This window comes from Rhopalosiphum padi, chromosome 3 (genome assembly GCF_020882245.1).
Source record: "Rhopalosiphum padi isolate XX-2018 chromosome 3, ASM2088224v1, whole genome shotgun sequence".
Taxonomy (NCBI): Eukaryota; Metazoa; Arthropoda; class Insecta; order Hemiptera; family Aphididae; genus Rhopalosiphum; species Rhopalosiphum padi.
Genome location: NC_083599.1, coordinates 1,610,010 through 1,629,272, shown reverse-complemented (window position 1 = coordinate 1,629,272; position 19,263 = coordinate 1,610,010). Strand labels below are relative to the sequence as shown.

Below are 19,263 nucleotides of genomic sequence, written 5' to 3'. Positions count from 1 at the left end.
ATTGTGTTGTACACATCAGGCGACGATTTCTCTTTCGATCTTAAACAGAAAGAGACCGCTGAGTAAGGTACAGCCACACACGTGTTTCGGTGAATTTTACCATACCTCTTATGCTCACAATAATAAATGTGACCGATGAAAACGTTCGGGTACCTACTAAAAAAAAACACGATGGGCCAGGAACGGCAAATAGGCAGGGCGCTGGGTTATGCATTGTACTCGGCACGCACCATTAATAAAATACACGCCGACCGATATGAGTTTGTGTGTATTTATGTATACTCGTATATAGCACTCAACAGGAAGTGAACAGGGTTGCCGAGCAAATCCTGCATGTGAGTGTTAATGTATGGGTGGTGAGTGTAGACTTATACTATTGAACAAATAGCCAATAGTTAACTCGTATAAAAAAAGATAACTCAAATGTAGGTATATAGTAATAATTATTAAATAATATAGCGCAATACAATAAATAGGTTACGGCCCTTTTGGCCTAACAAGTAAAATATATTATGTAAAATAAATAGTCCGACTAAAATGCCGGTTTGGCACAACCAGTATAGTAATAATAATAATAATACGTAATAATTAACAAGTGCAAGTATATAAAGAAATTACATTCAGAAAAGTATAAATAGTAAATATAATAAATACACGGCTCTTATGACCTAACAGAATAAAATATGTGTGTAATAAGGTATAATTATATAATTATATAAAAACGGCACAGATTGTCGGTGCACATTATAGCTGCTACCTAGCAATAATAATACTTATAATACAAATTGATACACACAATACACAAATAATTATCGATAATATATATAAAAAAAATAGGGCCATTAGCGCCCATACAAAATTATACAGTTTTTGTGGCGATTCGCGTACACAATATAATAAGTAAAACAAATTAATGTGATGATTCGAGCGAACACAAAATAGTGGCGAATATCGCCTATATAATTTAATGAGTATTGGCGATTCATTTTCACTCCAATACAAAAATATATAATAAAAATAATAAAATAATGCCGATTTGTACCTATGTATATGATAAAAATTAACCCTTAGGGCTCTCAACTCACAATAATAAGGAAAAATAATAAATTTTCTATTAGAGTAAATACCAAAAAAAATTTGAAATCACATTATATTATTGTATTCACAGATGTTACCGCGACAACATACCGATCGAAAAGACCAGGTAGCCGTGTTATTCCGCGCACGAAACGGTGGCGAACGATAGTGCGTCTCTAAACAATATAATTATACTAACATGAGTACATGACACAATAATAATAATTAAACAAAAATTAAATATATAAAACATTAAACAAATATGTTATACGTGTCACACAGGCTTCATAATTTAATATCATCATAATACTATTAAATATGCCATTCTCGATACTTAATAAATATATATTGTATAGTATTATTAACTTAATTCATTGTTGTGAAATGTTTCATTAATATCGTAACTTACATTCGAAAATTGCATTTTTATTTTATTTAAAACCCTCAAAATGATAAGTTCTCGTCTTGATTCCATTATAATTTAATCGTCGATGTTTACCAGATAAAAAATTATATTAATATGCATTTTCACATCATGGAAAATATGATTACTATCAACAATAGTTAAATAAGATACGCAGACTCAAGTGTAATAAAATTTAAAAATAATATAACCAATATTTTAGATACCGATTAATCGTATAAACATATTATAGCCTTTGATAATTAATAATAAACAAAAAGATAAAGAACGTCGATACCCTTAGCCCCGTTATTTATATTTAAAGATACTTAACTATAACACCTCTTAAATTATTAAAAGGTAAAGTTTCATCAATAAGCAACATACAAGCTTATTTTTGATTCTTTACGTTTTTTTGATTTTAATATTAAGTATGATAAAACTTGTACTAGTTGTACTACATTTTCAAGATAAATTTAAAATTTTATAAAAATTAAACTATCTGACTATATTATTTTATGGACAATAAAATAAATGGTTGATTTTATCGTAGAATAAAAAATAAATCTGGAACGCGTAAAATATCCAAAAATATTTTGTCCGAACCGTATTTTAGCCGAAAAATATTTAATCCGAAAAAAATCTACATTTGGCGCCGGACGTCTGAGTGAATATCAAAAGAATAGATTAGAATGCACAAAAAAATGTGATTATATTGTGACCAATCTACGATTTCTCTTTGGATCTTGAATAGAATAATGTGTGCTCAGCCAGAGACCCATACCCGAATGGTCACACACGCGTTTCGATTAATTTTCCTTGCCTTTTATGTTCACAATAATAAATGACTGTGGACTGTGACCGATGAAAACATTTGGGTACCGAGTACCGACGAACTGCGTTTTATCCGCACGCATTTTACCTTTTTCATAATATACGATTGTGTTCGTTTTAACCGGGCAATAGAACATACATTTTGGGTAAGATATATAAACGAATCCATACTTACTGCGACGTCGCCAGATTAAGCAGTGTAACATGATTGCGCCTGACCTATCATTTTTACATACGAAAAAACCACACGACTGCGTTCGAGCCTATAATAATATAAACATATTTTATCATATATTTTTTTCATTAACATATTTTCCCAATATATATTTAAAAAAATATTTTTGACAGATATTTATGATGTCATGTATGATAAAGTAGGTATACAGTCGAATTCGGTTAACTTGAACTTGAACTTCGACTTCGAGTTAACCAAGTCCGAATGTATTTTTAAATAGTGTATTGGAAAATTGTTAGATGGCATATTATAAACTCAAATGCAATCGTGTTGCGTTTATCGCGGGTAAAAAGGTAAGGCAGCGCAATCGTGTTTCACCGAGATTAAGCATAAATTAATTAATTTAATTTTTAACCCATAAATGTTTAATTTAGTTGCAACTAATTAGTATTAGTAAAAATAACATTTAAAAAAAATATCGTAATTTAATTTAGGACAGGCTGGGTATCATTAATAAAATAATAAGTAATGCCCTAAAACGTTAATTGATGTACCTATACAATTTTTAGTCAATACAAAAATAATTTGCAATATGTTAGGTAGTTAGGTTTATAAAGCTGGCTAAGTCGCTAAGTTCACTTAAATAATTAATTAATTCGTCAAGTGTAATTTTATCCTTATAATTGTTGTATAAACTGATAGGTATGAAATTACTATAAAAGATGAAATAATACGACATTAATTATTACCATCGTATTGTTCGTATTATCAAATGTGAATATATTGCATAATCGTGTAATCGTATTTAACACGCGCAATCGTTAACCAAAAGGGTACGCGCGCAATAGTAATTCGTATTCAATAGTATAATTCCTCTAGTCTCTACCATAATATTTTGATGTATCGCGTACTCCTTTTAGTTTTCTCGAAAGAAAAGAACATTTTCAGATCTATCTAAGTTGCTATCCAATTAATTGGATTTATTTTATAAAATATATTAGTACATTTAATACATAATAATTAATTAATTAATATATTATATACTACAACTACACAATACGTTATCGGTTGCTACCACAGATGTTGTTTTATATTATATCTTTGTGGTTGCTACTTACTCGAACGATTAACGCGCGCTCGTCTGCAAGGAACCCTGGTTGTTACAACACACGAATTGGACGATGATCAAACTGACTCAACGAAAGTGAAACTCGATGCCGTCTCGGCAAGCTGTTGTTAAAAAATCAACGTTTTTATTAAAAAATTATATTTTAAAATATTTTTTATCCTTATATATTTTTAAGTTTTTTACTTTTTTGAATCAAAACATAGAGTTTTAATTTCATATTCTAAAGTAGAAAAATTTTTTGAGTATTTTGATACATAAAAATTTAGGGCAAGTAACTACTCATAAACTTATGAGTTATCCGTGTTTACAGTTTAGACAAGCGAAGAAGTGGACAAACATTTTGCGGGGTTAAAATTAAGGATAAAAAATATTTAAAAATATAATTTTTTTAACAACTTGAAACAATGTAAAAAAATATTTTCAAAAACATGAATACTATTTGAAATAATGAGTGATTCATGAAAAAAGAATCACACTGTATATATACGTACATTTATCGAAGTTTTAAAACTAATTCGAACAGGTCTGTAATTTTATTACAAAGTTCTAATAAGACTAAACCACATACACGATTATGAATTAGAAACAAAATGATTTTCAATGAAAGGTACTCTAATAAAAAAGCTGAATTAAAAAAAATATGTCAAATTTTGAGTAGGTACCTACAAATATTGACTAAAAAATATAAACCTATGCAATGATTGCAATGTTATAAATAATTTTTTTTACCATTAAATTACCATATTATATTATATTTTGTTTTATTAACTAATTAGTAATTACTAATTACAGATATACTGTTATACTAATCACCTATTTTGTATTTACTTATTATTATAAAATTACCAAATATTTTTTTTATTGTTTTTAATATAATTGCGTATAACTATTAGGTTAGGTTAATTTTTAACTATTATTTATATACATGTATATAATAATTATTATAATAGCTAATAAAAATAAAATAACCAATGTATAAATCTTTTATTTGTGTAAGTATGTGGGCGAGGGAGGGGGGATAAATAATTTTTACAAAATACCTAAGACTGATATTTTTATTGAGAAGCAATTCATTATTTAAAAAAAATTTTAATTAAATAATTCTAATTAACCATAATTATATGTAGATAATAGACATTATTATGTGTCTGTAAAATTATTTTTTATAACTATAACATATGTGAGTATTTATGTTTTATAGTGAAGTTTATGGACCACTACTTAATTCTATACGAGAGGTAATTAGTGTGTGAATTCTTTGGAGGCAACAGGCAACACGTACATAATTATGAATTACCTAGTCATCGGTGGCAACTAGTGTATATTAACTTTTTTATTTACGATTAGAATGGAAGGCAATTTGTATATTTTGGAAGGCAACTAGTATACTAACATATATGCACCGGGCCAATCAGTGATCAGACAGAAATGCCGAGTTTGACGTTTTGGTTTATGTCTATAAGGGGCTAGGTAAATTGGGTCCGCGATAATTTGTGTTAATTTTGAAAGTGGTAAGTCGGGCGTACATTTAGTAAATTTAGTAAATTAGCGTACTAACATTTTTTCCGGGACATAATTTTTTTATTATTTTTACTATGTATCATTTACTCCGAACATATTATAAAAGCCATATATATTTTTTCCGGGACCCAATTTACTGATATAAGGTCATTTAGGACCCAATCCACCAATCCACGTCGATAAGTGTTGCACTTGTAAATTCGGGCAGGCATGGACCAACACATTGTATTTATTGATCAACTGATGATTACAGGTTAAAGTGGCTGATGGGTATAATACATTATAATTTATATCAGTTTCGGGAATTTTATGTAACGAATTATAATGTAATGTAACTGGTATTTAATTTTGAATAATTGACCATCAACGATAACTTTTAAAATGCGAAAATAAATTATTTATTTATTTCTATAATATAATATGTATTAATAAAATTAATTGCAGGTTAGTGTTATATTGGTTATAATATTTCTTCAATTACTCCACACTATTATATTCTTCTAAATGATATTATTTTCACATCATCAGTTTGAGTAGTTTGATAACTATTATAGTTATAATATTATATAAATGTAATATATAATGATATATAAATTTTTTTAAGACCTTATCATCAGTTTGATAACTTAGAATATTAAATAAAGTATAGTACATAATATGTAGGTCTTACACCGTGTTGGAACTAATGTACGTACACATGTCTTTAGCCGTGTCGGAACTAAAATAATATGTACCTTTTCCATGTAGGAACTTACACGTCACATATGTATAGGAATTAATGTATGTAATTTTTTACCTGCAGCTACTCTCGTGTAGGAACTCATGATTCCCCGTAAATTTAACCTATTTAGAGGTAGTCAATTAAGTAAGCATAACATAATAGGTTTGTTCGTATGAAAAAAAATGTGTACACTAATTAGTTTAGTATCTGCAGGGGAGGACTGGGAGGTAAACGGCCCAGTATTCTACAAAAATAAACAGCCGGCCCAAACCCGTTTATACCATCCTCTACTATGAATACCTACTTTGCTACCTATTTTTTCGAATAGTTTATGAAATATTATGTAATGTACAATGTATATTATATTATTATTAACCATATAATTATTTGACTACGAAGTATTAACTTATAATAGTATCGTACCATTCGTACCTACCGACCGGCAACCAATAGCAGTAGTTTTTAACTGTTTAGTATTTAAAATTTAAAAATACATTTATTAGTAAATACTATACTATATGGGCATCGCCCATTTGCGCCAAAAAAAATTAATTCGTTTTGGTTATAGCCCATTTACGCCAAAATAAAAAAGGCATGTTTTTTCCGACCGCCCATCATTTGTGCCAAATTCTCCTGGTATAATTATAATAAAATAATATATTTTTTTCTCAAATAATAAACAACAGTTAGAATTTTATTTAAATTATAGTCAATTTTAAATATAATAATCAATAATATTTATAATATTATAATCATTTATAATTATAATTTTCTATTGCTTTTAAAGTAGTTTTTAATCTTTTTTTAACTTGTGAATTTTGTTTGGGGTTAGGTATATTTTTAATACTACTATTGACAGACTTATAAAAATAACTTTATTATACGTTACAGAAACGGTGTCTTTTTAATATAGGAATTAACCAATTATTTAATGTAAAATGTTTAAACAGGTAAATTTGGCACAAATGGGCGGCCGAAAAAACATACCTTTTTTTATTTTGGCGCAAATGGGCTTACCCAAAATGAATTAATTTTTTTTGTCGCAAATGGGTAACTCCCATACTATATAATATTGTCAATATTAATCATCATGAGCCCCCGGCCCGGTGTGCTATGGCTTAGTGTCTGGGTAAAGTGTAAGAGGTTTGATCAGATATTGAGATATCTGTGTTCAAAACATACTTTTTGAAGTAGATTAATCAGCTACTAATTTTTAAAAATTTTAATAAATGATTTCTATCTACTGATGAGAAATGATAACTGTTTGCGCCGCCACCGATAGTACCGTTATATCGGACTAATTAAAAGGTAGGCCGAATTCACGGGCTTCGAATCTTATCGAAGACGGAGAGTCAGCCTTGATATAATATTATTATAATATATATTTTTAACTACAAAATAATTTAAAATTTGACAATTTTTTTCAAATGCTATTGTAACGAATTATCTACAGGAACCTTGAATTAAATTTTCACGCTTCTTGACCCAATAAATTTAATAACTAATTTATTAATAACTATGGAATAAAAAATTGAAAATGTCCGTAAAGAGCTCAGAAAGAGTGAAAATGTTATGAAAATGTTATCAAGTATAGCAACTGATAAAATAGACATATAGTGTAAATTATTTAAAATATCTAGGTACAGTTATTTGTTTTTTTAATTATAACAAAATAAGAAAATCGCTAGGTACATGATAAATCGAGTGAATACCAATGTTGTAAAAATTTGAACTTTTCAAACACTCATAAAAATTCTATTTTAGTTTCTGGTAGAGATAATTTTTTTATAAAATTAGACAAACTTACGAAGAATCTTATATTAAATTTTTAAATTTTAGATTTAAAAAGTTTTAACAAAATAATTTGCACATTTTCTTCATTTGTTTGTATTTTATATTTTGTCAAAATTCGAACTATAAATGCTTATAAAAAAAAATGTGATTACTGACTATGTATAAAATGTATTATTAATATTTTTCAATTATTATAATTTATATAAAGCACCTCGTCCTTAATTTTTAAGTTTTTATTACCCAACAAATAACATTTGATTGACATTCATAGAAAAAAAACTAAAAAAATTGGAAACTTAAAAAGTAAATAGTTAAAAAATAATTTTAGTATTTTAAAAATGTTATGTTTTAGTGATTTATATCTAAAACCCAATACTCAACTACGTGTTTTCGAGCATTATGACAATATTATGGACGTTTAAAATGTTTGTCCTGTACAAACTATAATACTGTAACTCTTTAGTATGAATGGGTCAATTCAACACCATTGTCACCGGTGGGCGGTGACCTACCCATCGCCTGACATGATAAATGGTTTTGGGGTTCAGCATTGAGATGATAATATAGTCCGTGTACGTGTTTTATTGTAAAACTGCATTATATTATTGTAGGAGAGAGTTCAAAGGCAGTGCTGGAATATTAATCCCTGTATTATATAGTGTTATTCGATGGCCTACAGAGTCGTATTCTATTGTATCCACAGTTATTTTTTTCATTTATAAAATATAAAAGTATACAATAACTATAGTGAATACTCTGAAGGAGTTAAAAATAAGCCGATTTCGACGTATTCGTATATTATTATTATATTGTATCATTTTTGATTTTATTTTCACAAATCATCGACTGAATTGAATAAAAACTTGGAATCTCCATATGCTGTATAGAAATATAGAATAGATTTTAGAGAGTACGTATTTAGTGGAGTAGTGGAGACCAAAAAATTTACCACTTACCCATGTAGTAGATAATTTTGGCCTCTTATCTTATCTACCATTCGCATAATAATAGTTTCATAAATCACTATACAATTTGCGCTGAAGTCAATTCGTGGTTTCGAGGTCTAATTTCTCCCACCAAGTGAACTTGTTGTAATCCACCGCGCGTTACTGTTTAATAGGTAATTTACTCAATGATTAGTCAAAAACATAAAAAATAATAACTTTGAACGATTGTGTTACGTCCATGATACGCATGGGTCAGAGAGAGATAGAGAAAACGATAGAAAGAGAGAGAGAGAGAGAGAGATAGAGAGAGAGTGAGAGTAATAGAACGCAATTGAATAGTGTATAGTACCGCATCATGCTATTCACAATAAAAATATTATTTGACTGTATCCCGTTTGCCGTTTGGAGGACAATTTATTCTTGCCATTATCTCATTTCGTAGTCTAGTGTTTACTTTCCAAATCTTTATTAAATTATTTCATTTAATTACCTTATTATATATTCAATTATCGATTATTGACTTGTATATAGAACGTATATTTAATATAATTTTGTACTTTTGTAGAGTACCGTGTACCTAAGACCTAACTATTTTCAGTCACGGTTCCAAGGAAAGGCGCGTTAAGATGTTTTAGCCACCCGCCTTTGGAAGTGTTAGGTATATTTAATTCATCCTAATAGCTATACATTTAAAATTTAAAAATTCATATTAATAATTATTGTTTTTAATTTCATAATTAAAAATTTAAATTAATTCGATATACAAACTCGAAGAAAAAATTTCAAAACCATTTGTTCTGATTATTAATTCCTATAGGTAGATCTTAAAAGTTGAATTTGATTTTATAAATGTTCATTTTAAAATGTTGATTAAAAATCTGGTCGGTTAAGTTAGTATACACAGCAACATCATGACGTTTAGGCAAGACTATGGGACATGATATATTTTTGTATAACGACAAACCCATATTCATATACTATACGATATCGCTATAACCTATAGCCAAATACTTGAAATACTCGTGTTATATATTTTATATACTACAATAAAACAATACGTACAATACATGCACATAAAACTATTATAATATAATACCTACATGTTATAATACAGTTATGATAAATGTGTAGGTACAACAGTATAATAGTGTATGGGAGGACTTCATCGGCATACCGACGCAAACAACACGTTTAACAATTATGTACAAATGTAAAATGTTCCTATATAAATAAAAATTCTTTTTGACTGTGAAGTTTTTAGCTCTTGTAAAATAAATACTAGGCGTGTTAGGTATTTATTTTTTTGATATTCTATTAGGTGATTAAAATTTTACGAAAAAAACTCAAAACTTATTGGATTGTATTAAACAATTTTATTAATTTGCTTATTATAATAATATGCAAGTGCATTTAATATAATTTTGGTTATTATTATTATTATAATAATAAAATAGATATTTACAATTTTAATACAACGATAGGCCTATATAATTATGAAAAATAAACATAGATTAAAAATCAAAAATAAGCTCATAACACTACTGCTAAGTGCCAGTATTCTCATATATGACAGTGGTGCATTATAATTTATAATATTATAATTATTATTATTAGATATTTTATTAGTATATAACCAAAATGTGTTACAATTATACAAATAGACAGATTTCGAGGTACCTAGTCTTATATAATTTTATAAGATTATTTGGAAAAAAATAAACTCATTAGCAGTTACGAGTACTTTACATTTAACCAAAAACCGATAAATACTGCAGCGTATTAAATTCTGCCTCCGCCGCGACGAATCAATCCGTGACATCCCACACAATATAAAAAATTTCTGTAAACTAGAGAACTAGCCACATACGAATTTTAGTGGTATAATTTATTTCGACATAGTATGTATAATAATAATTTAAGTCAAAGATAATGTGTAGAGTTTGATTGTCATATAATATTGAATAAATATTTATAAACAACCAAAAACTGACCATAATTCATAAAATATTGTACTTACGGCTTACGCCTAGTAAGTATGTAGTTCATAAACCATTGAGATATAGGTATATAAGTCGTAAGTGCATTATTGGTGTGTTTTTAATCAAAATTATTTGTTGTCATTTAAATAACAACATTAAATCATCATTGAACATTTGATTAATGCGAAAAGGTTTTGGGATTCACCCCCCCCCCCCAATCACAAACCTATTAGTAAATATAATTCAGATAACTAACTCAACATATTTATATCTATTAGCATATTTTATAAACCATATATTAATTTATATATGTTACAGTTAAAATGTTAAATTATTTAGTTTATGAAATTACTAGGTAATTTATAAAATAATTAAAACGTTAAAAGGTAATGTACATAATTTATACTTAAACTAGTTATTTTATGTATTCCTGACTTCCTGTCATCACTTCGTTAATGTGTCAAATTGAACAAAATATCATGTATAGGTATATAAAAATATATAATATAATATAATATCATACAATATCGTTATTACTTATTTTGCTGTCTAGCATAGTAATAAATTAGAATAGATCGATAAGATTATCGTTGTTGTAATTAATATTGTCATTAAAATTGGTAAGGTTTAAAGTTTAGTAATAGTTTTCGGATTTACTATAGTTTTAATACGCATTCAGTGTTGGTTTGAATGGTTCGTCTGTCTTTATCATATTATTTTAAGTATAAATATAGCCAATATAAGTAGTTTACAATTAATTCGAATGAATAATATTTGATGAAAGAAAATTTTATATGATTGTTAAAAATCGTTCATTGAAAACAAAAAGTATAACTTTAACAAAAGAAAAACACATACAAGTTTGATGATAGAAGTGAAAAAAATAAAAATAAAAAATAAATCTTGTTAGTCGTGCGGCAACTGTACAGTCACTGGGGACTGGTCAGGGTTTCTTTAAGTGCACTTGTACCAATAAATGTGATACAAAGCGCGCGGTGTCTTTGCAGAAAAAAAGAAATACTGTGTAACTCTAAATAAAAAACGTCATACAGCCGACGACCGAATATCGGCCTATGCCCTATGTAGTTTTACGTGTAAAAGTAGTTTGATTTATACAATGATTTTAAAAACTTTAAATAGTATTTCTGAATTTTTTTTTCAAAATCCCATATATATTTATGCACTTAGAACGATGGTGTGATTTAAAATATAATATATCTTGTTGTTGCATACATTTTACATATTATAAATTATAATTTAGTAAAATTATTGAGTTCGTGACTCGCGAGTCGCGTTGCATTAACGCACAAACAAAATTTTACGAAATTGACTAATAGTTTTATTTACTATAAAAAACTAGAAAATATATTAAAATATTATAATTAAACAAGTGTCATAAACACAAAAAACACTTAAGGTTACATAAAAAAAATTTTAAAATATTATATTTTAACAATTGAAATCATTGTGTTAATCTGGACACTTTTGCACGTAAATATACGCCGATGTTTCGACTTCGGAACTATGATGTCACACGCATATTTTCAAATGCCTGTATTTCATTGAATAATTAGAGTTTAAGTGCGAGACCCACACCATATTTCTTAGATAATTACATACAATTATAAATCTAAGCAAACTTGTTTTTAGTGTTGTGATGTTCTTTAAGAATAATAAAACATTTGCTTTATTATAATTAGTCACCATATATTTCAATAAGCTTTTAATTTAAACTGATTAAAAATGAAAATGGATCATTCCAATAATAGTTTTAATTATATCAATGGGCTAAAAAAATTAAATAAATGAAGAATACCTACACATTAAATCATGATGAAAAGCATAATTTAAAATTTGAAGTCTTAGATAGGTATGAATTATTTATTAGGAAACTTGTATTCAATTTTCAAGCATCTTGAACCAAATAAATATTATCCACTTAAAAAAAAAATCGAAAATTCTAAATGTTTATCAAAGTTCAAAAAGAAAATATTAAAAAAAATATTTCATGTTGGAAATTTTAACATAAATATTTTGTAAACTTTTTAGTAGTTATTCGTTATTTTTTTTTAGTTATATTGAAAAAAAAGAATCGATTTTGTCAAATACGAGTTTTGCATAAACATTCGCGTTATTCATGATTTTTTTTTAAAAAAAGCGTTCGCAATTCTTAGATTTTTACATTGAAAAGTAATGAAAATAACCTATTATTATAAAATAATAGGGTTAAAAACTCACGATTTGAGTACCAAAATAGGTAGACGAACCTTTTTGATTCGTGTTACTTTTTCATCTACAGTTAATTATTGTAAGTAGCTCCTAAAGTAATATTGCCATAATAATTAATAAAGATATGCCAGGTTATATAAAAAATTGAAATGTAATTGTTTTAATATTATTAATTTCACCTATATTATATAATAAAAACGTTTTAAGAAAAAAATGTTATCCTTTAGATAAATTTATATTTTGAATTTTTATCATTTAATTCTATTCCCTCAATATACTTAAACTAATGAAATATGTTAAATAATTGTATAGAAAAATTAAACATAAATAAAAATAATGATGAAGGTAAAATGAATTATTAAAACTAGGGCTAGGATTTCTTTGCATTTGCATGTTATTTCCTTTATAATTTTTTCATAATAATTGCACATCTGTGAATTTCAAATACATTTAAGAGGACGTTATACCCGCATGTGTTGTCTCTGTCTCACTAATGTTGATCATAGTAACTTTTTGTTCAGCATAACACTTTTTGTGATGTTTACTTTAATATTAGAGTCAATTAACCTATTATCAAACTTAAAGATAATAATGTTATCTGGGGCATCTCATAGGCTTTTATTGGTATTTTAATTTTTAAGCGAGTTACGAGCATTTTAAAGTTTTAATATTTTACATAACCATAATTCACATAAAAATTAAATGTTAACGAAAATTTGCTAATCTACATTAGTAAAACAGAGACAACACATGCGGGTATAATGTCCTCTTAAACTATAATAATAATAGTTTATAGATGTTACCTTGGTCATCAATATAAATTTATTTTTCTTTAAATAATTAAGAATTGAATTAAGAATATAAAATAATATATTATGCTCGTTGTATGTATCAAATTCGAAGTGATGATTTCACAAATTTATTATTATTTATACTTATTTATACATATTATACAAAATCCCAATACCACACTGTCCTATGTTTCTATTGACTATTGAGTCTCTTAATCTCAGAACAGTCAGAACCCATGTGAAAAGTGCCTATAATATTAGTTAACATTTAATAATTAAATGCATAAAAACATTAGTCATAAGACCAGGTCCACACAGGGACAACAAAATTAAAACAAAAATATTTGAATTATTTTAAAACAACTTAGGTACCTAGTCCCGTCTGATTTAAAAGTTTAATTTTTGCTCCCAGCATTTAAGTAAAAATATATAAAAAACAAAAATTAATTAATCATAACTTAGATTTACAAAATAAAATCTATGAAAATTATTTTCAATTAGTATTAATACAATTTTTTTTTTTACAGTAAAATTAATGTTATTTTAAATGAAGTGGTTAAAATTGAAAAAAAAACATGTTTATGTGATGGTAAATCATATAAAATAAAAAGAAGGAGTTACAGATTGAAACGTGGACCCAATCAAATTCTTGCGGTAACCAGAATAAACACAAGATTAATATTTATCGTAAAATGGACAAATTCAGAGGATGAGGTGAATTTAATTGACTCCGAGGAATTTAATAAAAAATGGCCCAACTTGGTATTGGAACTTGGTATTATCAAGCCCGACTAATTTACACATCACCAAGTGGTGAACAACGGACGATGAGATAAACCTAAGGTAAATCTGGAGCCATATAATCACTTAAGTATTTAAATTTGTATATAAAAATGGCTTTGTATGAACTTATGTATTAATGTATTTATAATTTAATCTTATTGTCGTGGTCAATCACTATGACGTTGTCCTAATAAACACATTTAATAGGTATATATTAATATATTATACGGCTCTTTAATACAGTCAAGTACCTATCAAAGTAATACTTCCATTTTTATGCATGATTATTAACTTTACTTTTAACATAGTTATGTAATCGCCATTATAATGTAGCTATATCGATAGTGTACTACAAATACTACAAGCATTCATCATATTAAAACTAATAATTAAGTTAAGTTTTTATAACTAGGTATAAAATATCAATTTTTACTCTTCAAGCAAAGATTTAAAACAGTGAATGCTAGAAATTGTTAAAAAAAAAAGTTGTTGCATTTCAGAATATTTCAAAAAATACAAATAATACTACACATTTATGCATTGAAAACCTTAAAATATACATCTCATGTTCTCTTAGAATAATAAAAAATATGTTCAAATTCAAAATACTGTACACTGATTCTTTAATAAAATTTAAAACCATTTTATTTTGGTTAAAATTTAAAATATGTGAATCATATCTTCTAATATGATGTAACTATAAAATGCACCATAATCTTTTTCCCGTGCATTCTCTGCTAAACAAATCTTTACTTACCCTTGTCACTGCATATGCTTACAAAAAATAAAAATGTATGCTGGCCGGACAAATATTGAATTATAATACTTAACATGTTTGCTTATTTTACTTAGTTTAAATATTTTATAGAATTTTGTATAAGATTATGAATGTTTGTATATTATTATAATTATATATTTTATTATTTTATTCTGTTTCAGATCCTGAAAATGTTGTATTTTTTAGAAAATTAATAAAAGCTGTAAATAATTCATTTAATAATGTAAATAATTTGATAATTTTATGAAATTTAATATTAATTAATAAACTAAAATACATTTGCAAATTTAAATATTTTTAATTATTTAATTGGTTCTCTTGAGCTTTATAGAAAGACATCTTAAAATAATTGTTATTTTAGTCAAAGGTTGATGGTTATATTTCTGATTTTATAGTGGAGAGTAATTGTTTATAAGAATGCTAAATTTGCCGGAACAAGTTGGAATAGAGTTCTGGTTCATAATATTGGTTTTTGCATCAGTTCCGATTAGTTAAATTAAAATTTAAGTATTTTGTACAAGAAATGTATTAAATAAATATTGAAAAAATAAAGAAAGTTACTACTAGGTAAGATGTTCCCAACAGTATTATCAAAGTGATTAAAATTATTTGTTATTCTTTTAATAAAAAAAAAAACTGCATGCAGATAGATTGGACATGTACATGTATTATGACTACTGACTAATTAGGTATAGAACTAGGTGCTTACATAATATTATTGTGATACATATACAAATCATCTTAAATCTAATAGGTATTAAATGAATCAATTTGTTGTTAATTTTTATATTTATAGACAATTTGATTTTATAATTTACAAATTTATAAAATATGATTTTACTATTTATTTCTTATTAAATGTTAATGTCATACCTACTAAATGTAATGCCCCTAGCTTATCATGATATCACAATCACATACTACAATTTTCTCATGTGGTCAAGAACTATCTGATTAATTACACCCAACACTAAACAAAGATTTTTATATAGAATTATAATTTAAATAAATAAAATAAGTATTTATTAGAAATACAGGGGCGGACTGGGACCCAATCGGCCAACTGTTCTGCAAAAAACATTGTCCCTAGCGTAAAGCATTATCACACCTAGTGTACAAAAAAATTTTTACCTCATGTTTTTTTTTAGTTCTCAAATTATTAACTAAATAAAATATATTTATATTTATGGATTTACTGTTATTTAATTTTGATTCTCTTTAAAATGTAATTTATCATATATATATACTGTAAAATTAATTTTTTTTTTTTACTGATGTATCAAAAAATAATTTATAATAAGTTTTTTTTTTTAATTATTAAATATAATTAAATTAGTATATATAGATTTTATTTTAAATTACTGTTTAATAATATGAATATAAACATTGTTTATATAAATTAAAAAAAAATACTGGTAAACAAACTAACAAATGCTATTATAGCTCATACATAAAATATATATGTAGTATGATAATTACATACCTAGTAAACAATTTCAAAAAGTAACTATTTAATAAACACATAAATGTTAACAAATAATAATTACATGTTCCTCAAACTTATGTTTCTAACGAGTTGTTGACTATTAATTATTTTTTAAATCATAAATTAAGTATGACAAATTATTTTACATGTAGGTACCTACTAATAAAATAACAATTAAGTTAAATAATGTATACACAATATAATAAGAAAACATATAATAAGTAATATATAAATTAAAAAAGTTAACTCACCAAAGAATTTTCTCTTACAGCTACAGTTAAGCAACTTTAGTATTTTGGTTGCGTTACACAATCATCTAAATATTGGGAATACCATAGTAAAAAGTAATTAGATATATACTAATAATATCAAGAGAAAAATGAATTCAGATTTTATTTTAATCTGCAATTTAATATTAAAATATATGATGTATTCAGGGGCGGACCCAGGGGGGGGTTTGGGAGGTCAGCTGACCCACAGTTTTTTCCTCGGTAAAATGTGGCCTCTCAAAATGACAAACTACATAAATATGTACAATATTACAATAATCAAAATAGAAATAATATTAAATAATAATATGGGTGTTATAAGTCATTTACAAAATATATAAAATAGTTATTACTTACCTATTACGAATGTACTTATTAGATATGGGCTGATGAGCAATACTTTTATTCTAATTCTGAAGTATCAGAACCAAGATTTATTATAAAATTTATATCTAAAGAATAAATATTTATTAATAATAATTAAAATTCTCCTGTTAGATTTTTTTTTTTTAATATTAAATACCTGATTCATATTAAATAATAATTAAATTATAAAAGAAAGATTTATCAATTATTAAAAAGAAAAATTATCTTATAGGTAGGTCATAAGATAAACTAAGAATTTTAAAATGCAATATAATATTATATTTATAAATGCATTATTTAAATTTATATTTACTATTTCAAAAAAATGAATTGAAATACAAAAGTTTTGTGTGTCGTTATAAAATTGTTAGTTTCACTTTTCTCTAATTATTATATAATTATATTTAATAAAGTAAGTCTTGATTATACAATCTATATTTTATAGATATTATAACAGAATATGACATTCTACCTCCAGCTTCTTTCGTAAAAGAGGAATTATTAATACAAACATCTTACATGCCAGACGATTCAAAACATAAACAAACAGATTTGATACCTTTCAATGATAATATACCACAAATGGACAATTGTTCTTCTTCTCAAACCAACAAACAAATTGAACTTGCCCAAAATGTTTCATACTCTACATTAATTGATAGATGCCATGATTATCCATCAGATCCATATTTATTTATTGATACTGTGTTAACACCTCAAATAATCAGAACTCTTGTTGAAATAGGGCCTTGTCAACCTGGTTTTAATAGTAATAATTATGTTTTTGAAGAAAATGAGTGTGGCAAAAAATTTTCTCCCAACTGGTATAACCAAAATGTTAAATCAGGAATGAGCTGTAAAAGAAATTGGCTAGTATTTTCCCCAAAAGCTAACAAAATGTTTTGTTTTCCTTGCTTTTTGTTTCGATCTGTATCTCAGCATAGTTCTCAATGGTCTAATCCTAATAAAGGTGTTTCTAATTTCCGCAAAGGAAATGAAAAAATTATTAAACATAAAAAATCCAAGGACCACAGAGATGCAGAAAATGAATATTTAATTTTAAAAAGCAGAATTTCAAAAGACATTACAATCCAACAAAATTTAATGAAAGTTCAAAAGTCTCAAATAGAATTTAATCGAAGTGTGTTAAAACGATTAATTGATCTATCTTTATTCCTTTCAACAAATGGTCTTCCATTTCGAGGACACAGAGAGGACATTAATCAAGATACACAAAGTAAAGGACTTTTTATTGAAATAGTTAAACTTGTGTCAAAATATGATGCTGTTCTAGCTAAACATTTGGCCGAGTCAAATCGAAATGAGACATACTTGAGTCCGAAAATATACTGCAACTATATGTATACAAATATAATAATAAATATGTATAATCTCTTCTCAAAATCTAAAGTAGGTACTCAAAATTATTTAAATATTCCAGGTAAGTTTGTTAAATGAATTTCAATTTGAATTAATTAATAATATCAAAGTTTGTAAGTAAGTTTTAAATTGTATTAAAAGAATAGTTATGACTTGTGCTTTATCTCTTCTAGTTATAATAAATGTAATCAAAATAAGGTAAATCGCAGCGTAGCGACCGATTTTGTATTGTACATTTGATTGAACCTTCTACACAGTGGCCTCTCGTAAGTGAGGCAAACCCACAGTACTAAAATCCTGGGTTCGCCACTGGATGTATTGATGTAATATAAGTATAGTATACAGTATACTCAATTCTTTATACTTACCAACGAATAAGTTCAAAATAAATTTTGTTTTGACTCATTGGCAATAGCCTGCAAATTTACCAGTTTTTTTAAACGAAGTTTTTCAGCTCAGCCCTTTGGTTTCCTTTCCATAATGTATTATTGTATTATGCAATATTAAGTATTAAATCATAGCTGTATTTAATTCTACAGTAAGCAAACAAATTATTTCATACACGAGGACGAGGTTAGGTGCACGACACTACGGCAAACAC

The 19,263-nt window shown here is 26.3% G+C and overlaps 1 protein-coding gene and 1 long non-coding RNA gene across 2 annotated transcripts; one reads left to right on the top strand and one right to left on the bottom strand.

Annotated features, from left to right (window-relative positions):
* Window positions 1-476: 476 nt before the first annotated feature.
* On the bottom strand, window positions 477-19,260 carry LOC132927480 (uncharacterized). Its single transcript, XR_009661737.1, has 4 exons — window positions 19,031-19,260; window positions 16,899-16,963; window positions 3,608-3,719; window positions 477-1,253 (listed from the first exon to the last, which is right to left on the bottom strand). It is a non-coding gene; the product is annotated as an uncharacterized LOC132927480 (long non-coding RNA).
* On the top strand, window positions 17,796-18,740 carry LOC132923796 (uncharacterized). The gene has a single exon (XM_060987768.1). The coding sequence runs from the start codon at window positions 17,802-17,804 to the stop codon at window positions 18,738-18,740; it is 939 nt and encodes a 312-aa protein (XP_060843751.1). The 5' UTR covers window positions 17,796-17,801.
* Window positions 19,261-19,263: the final 3 nt, after the last annotated feature.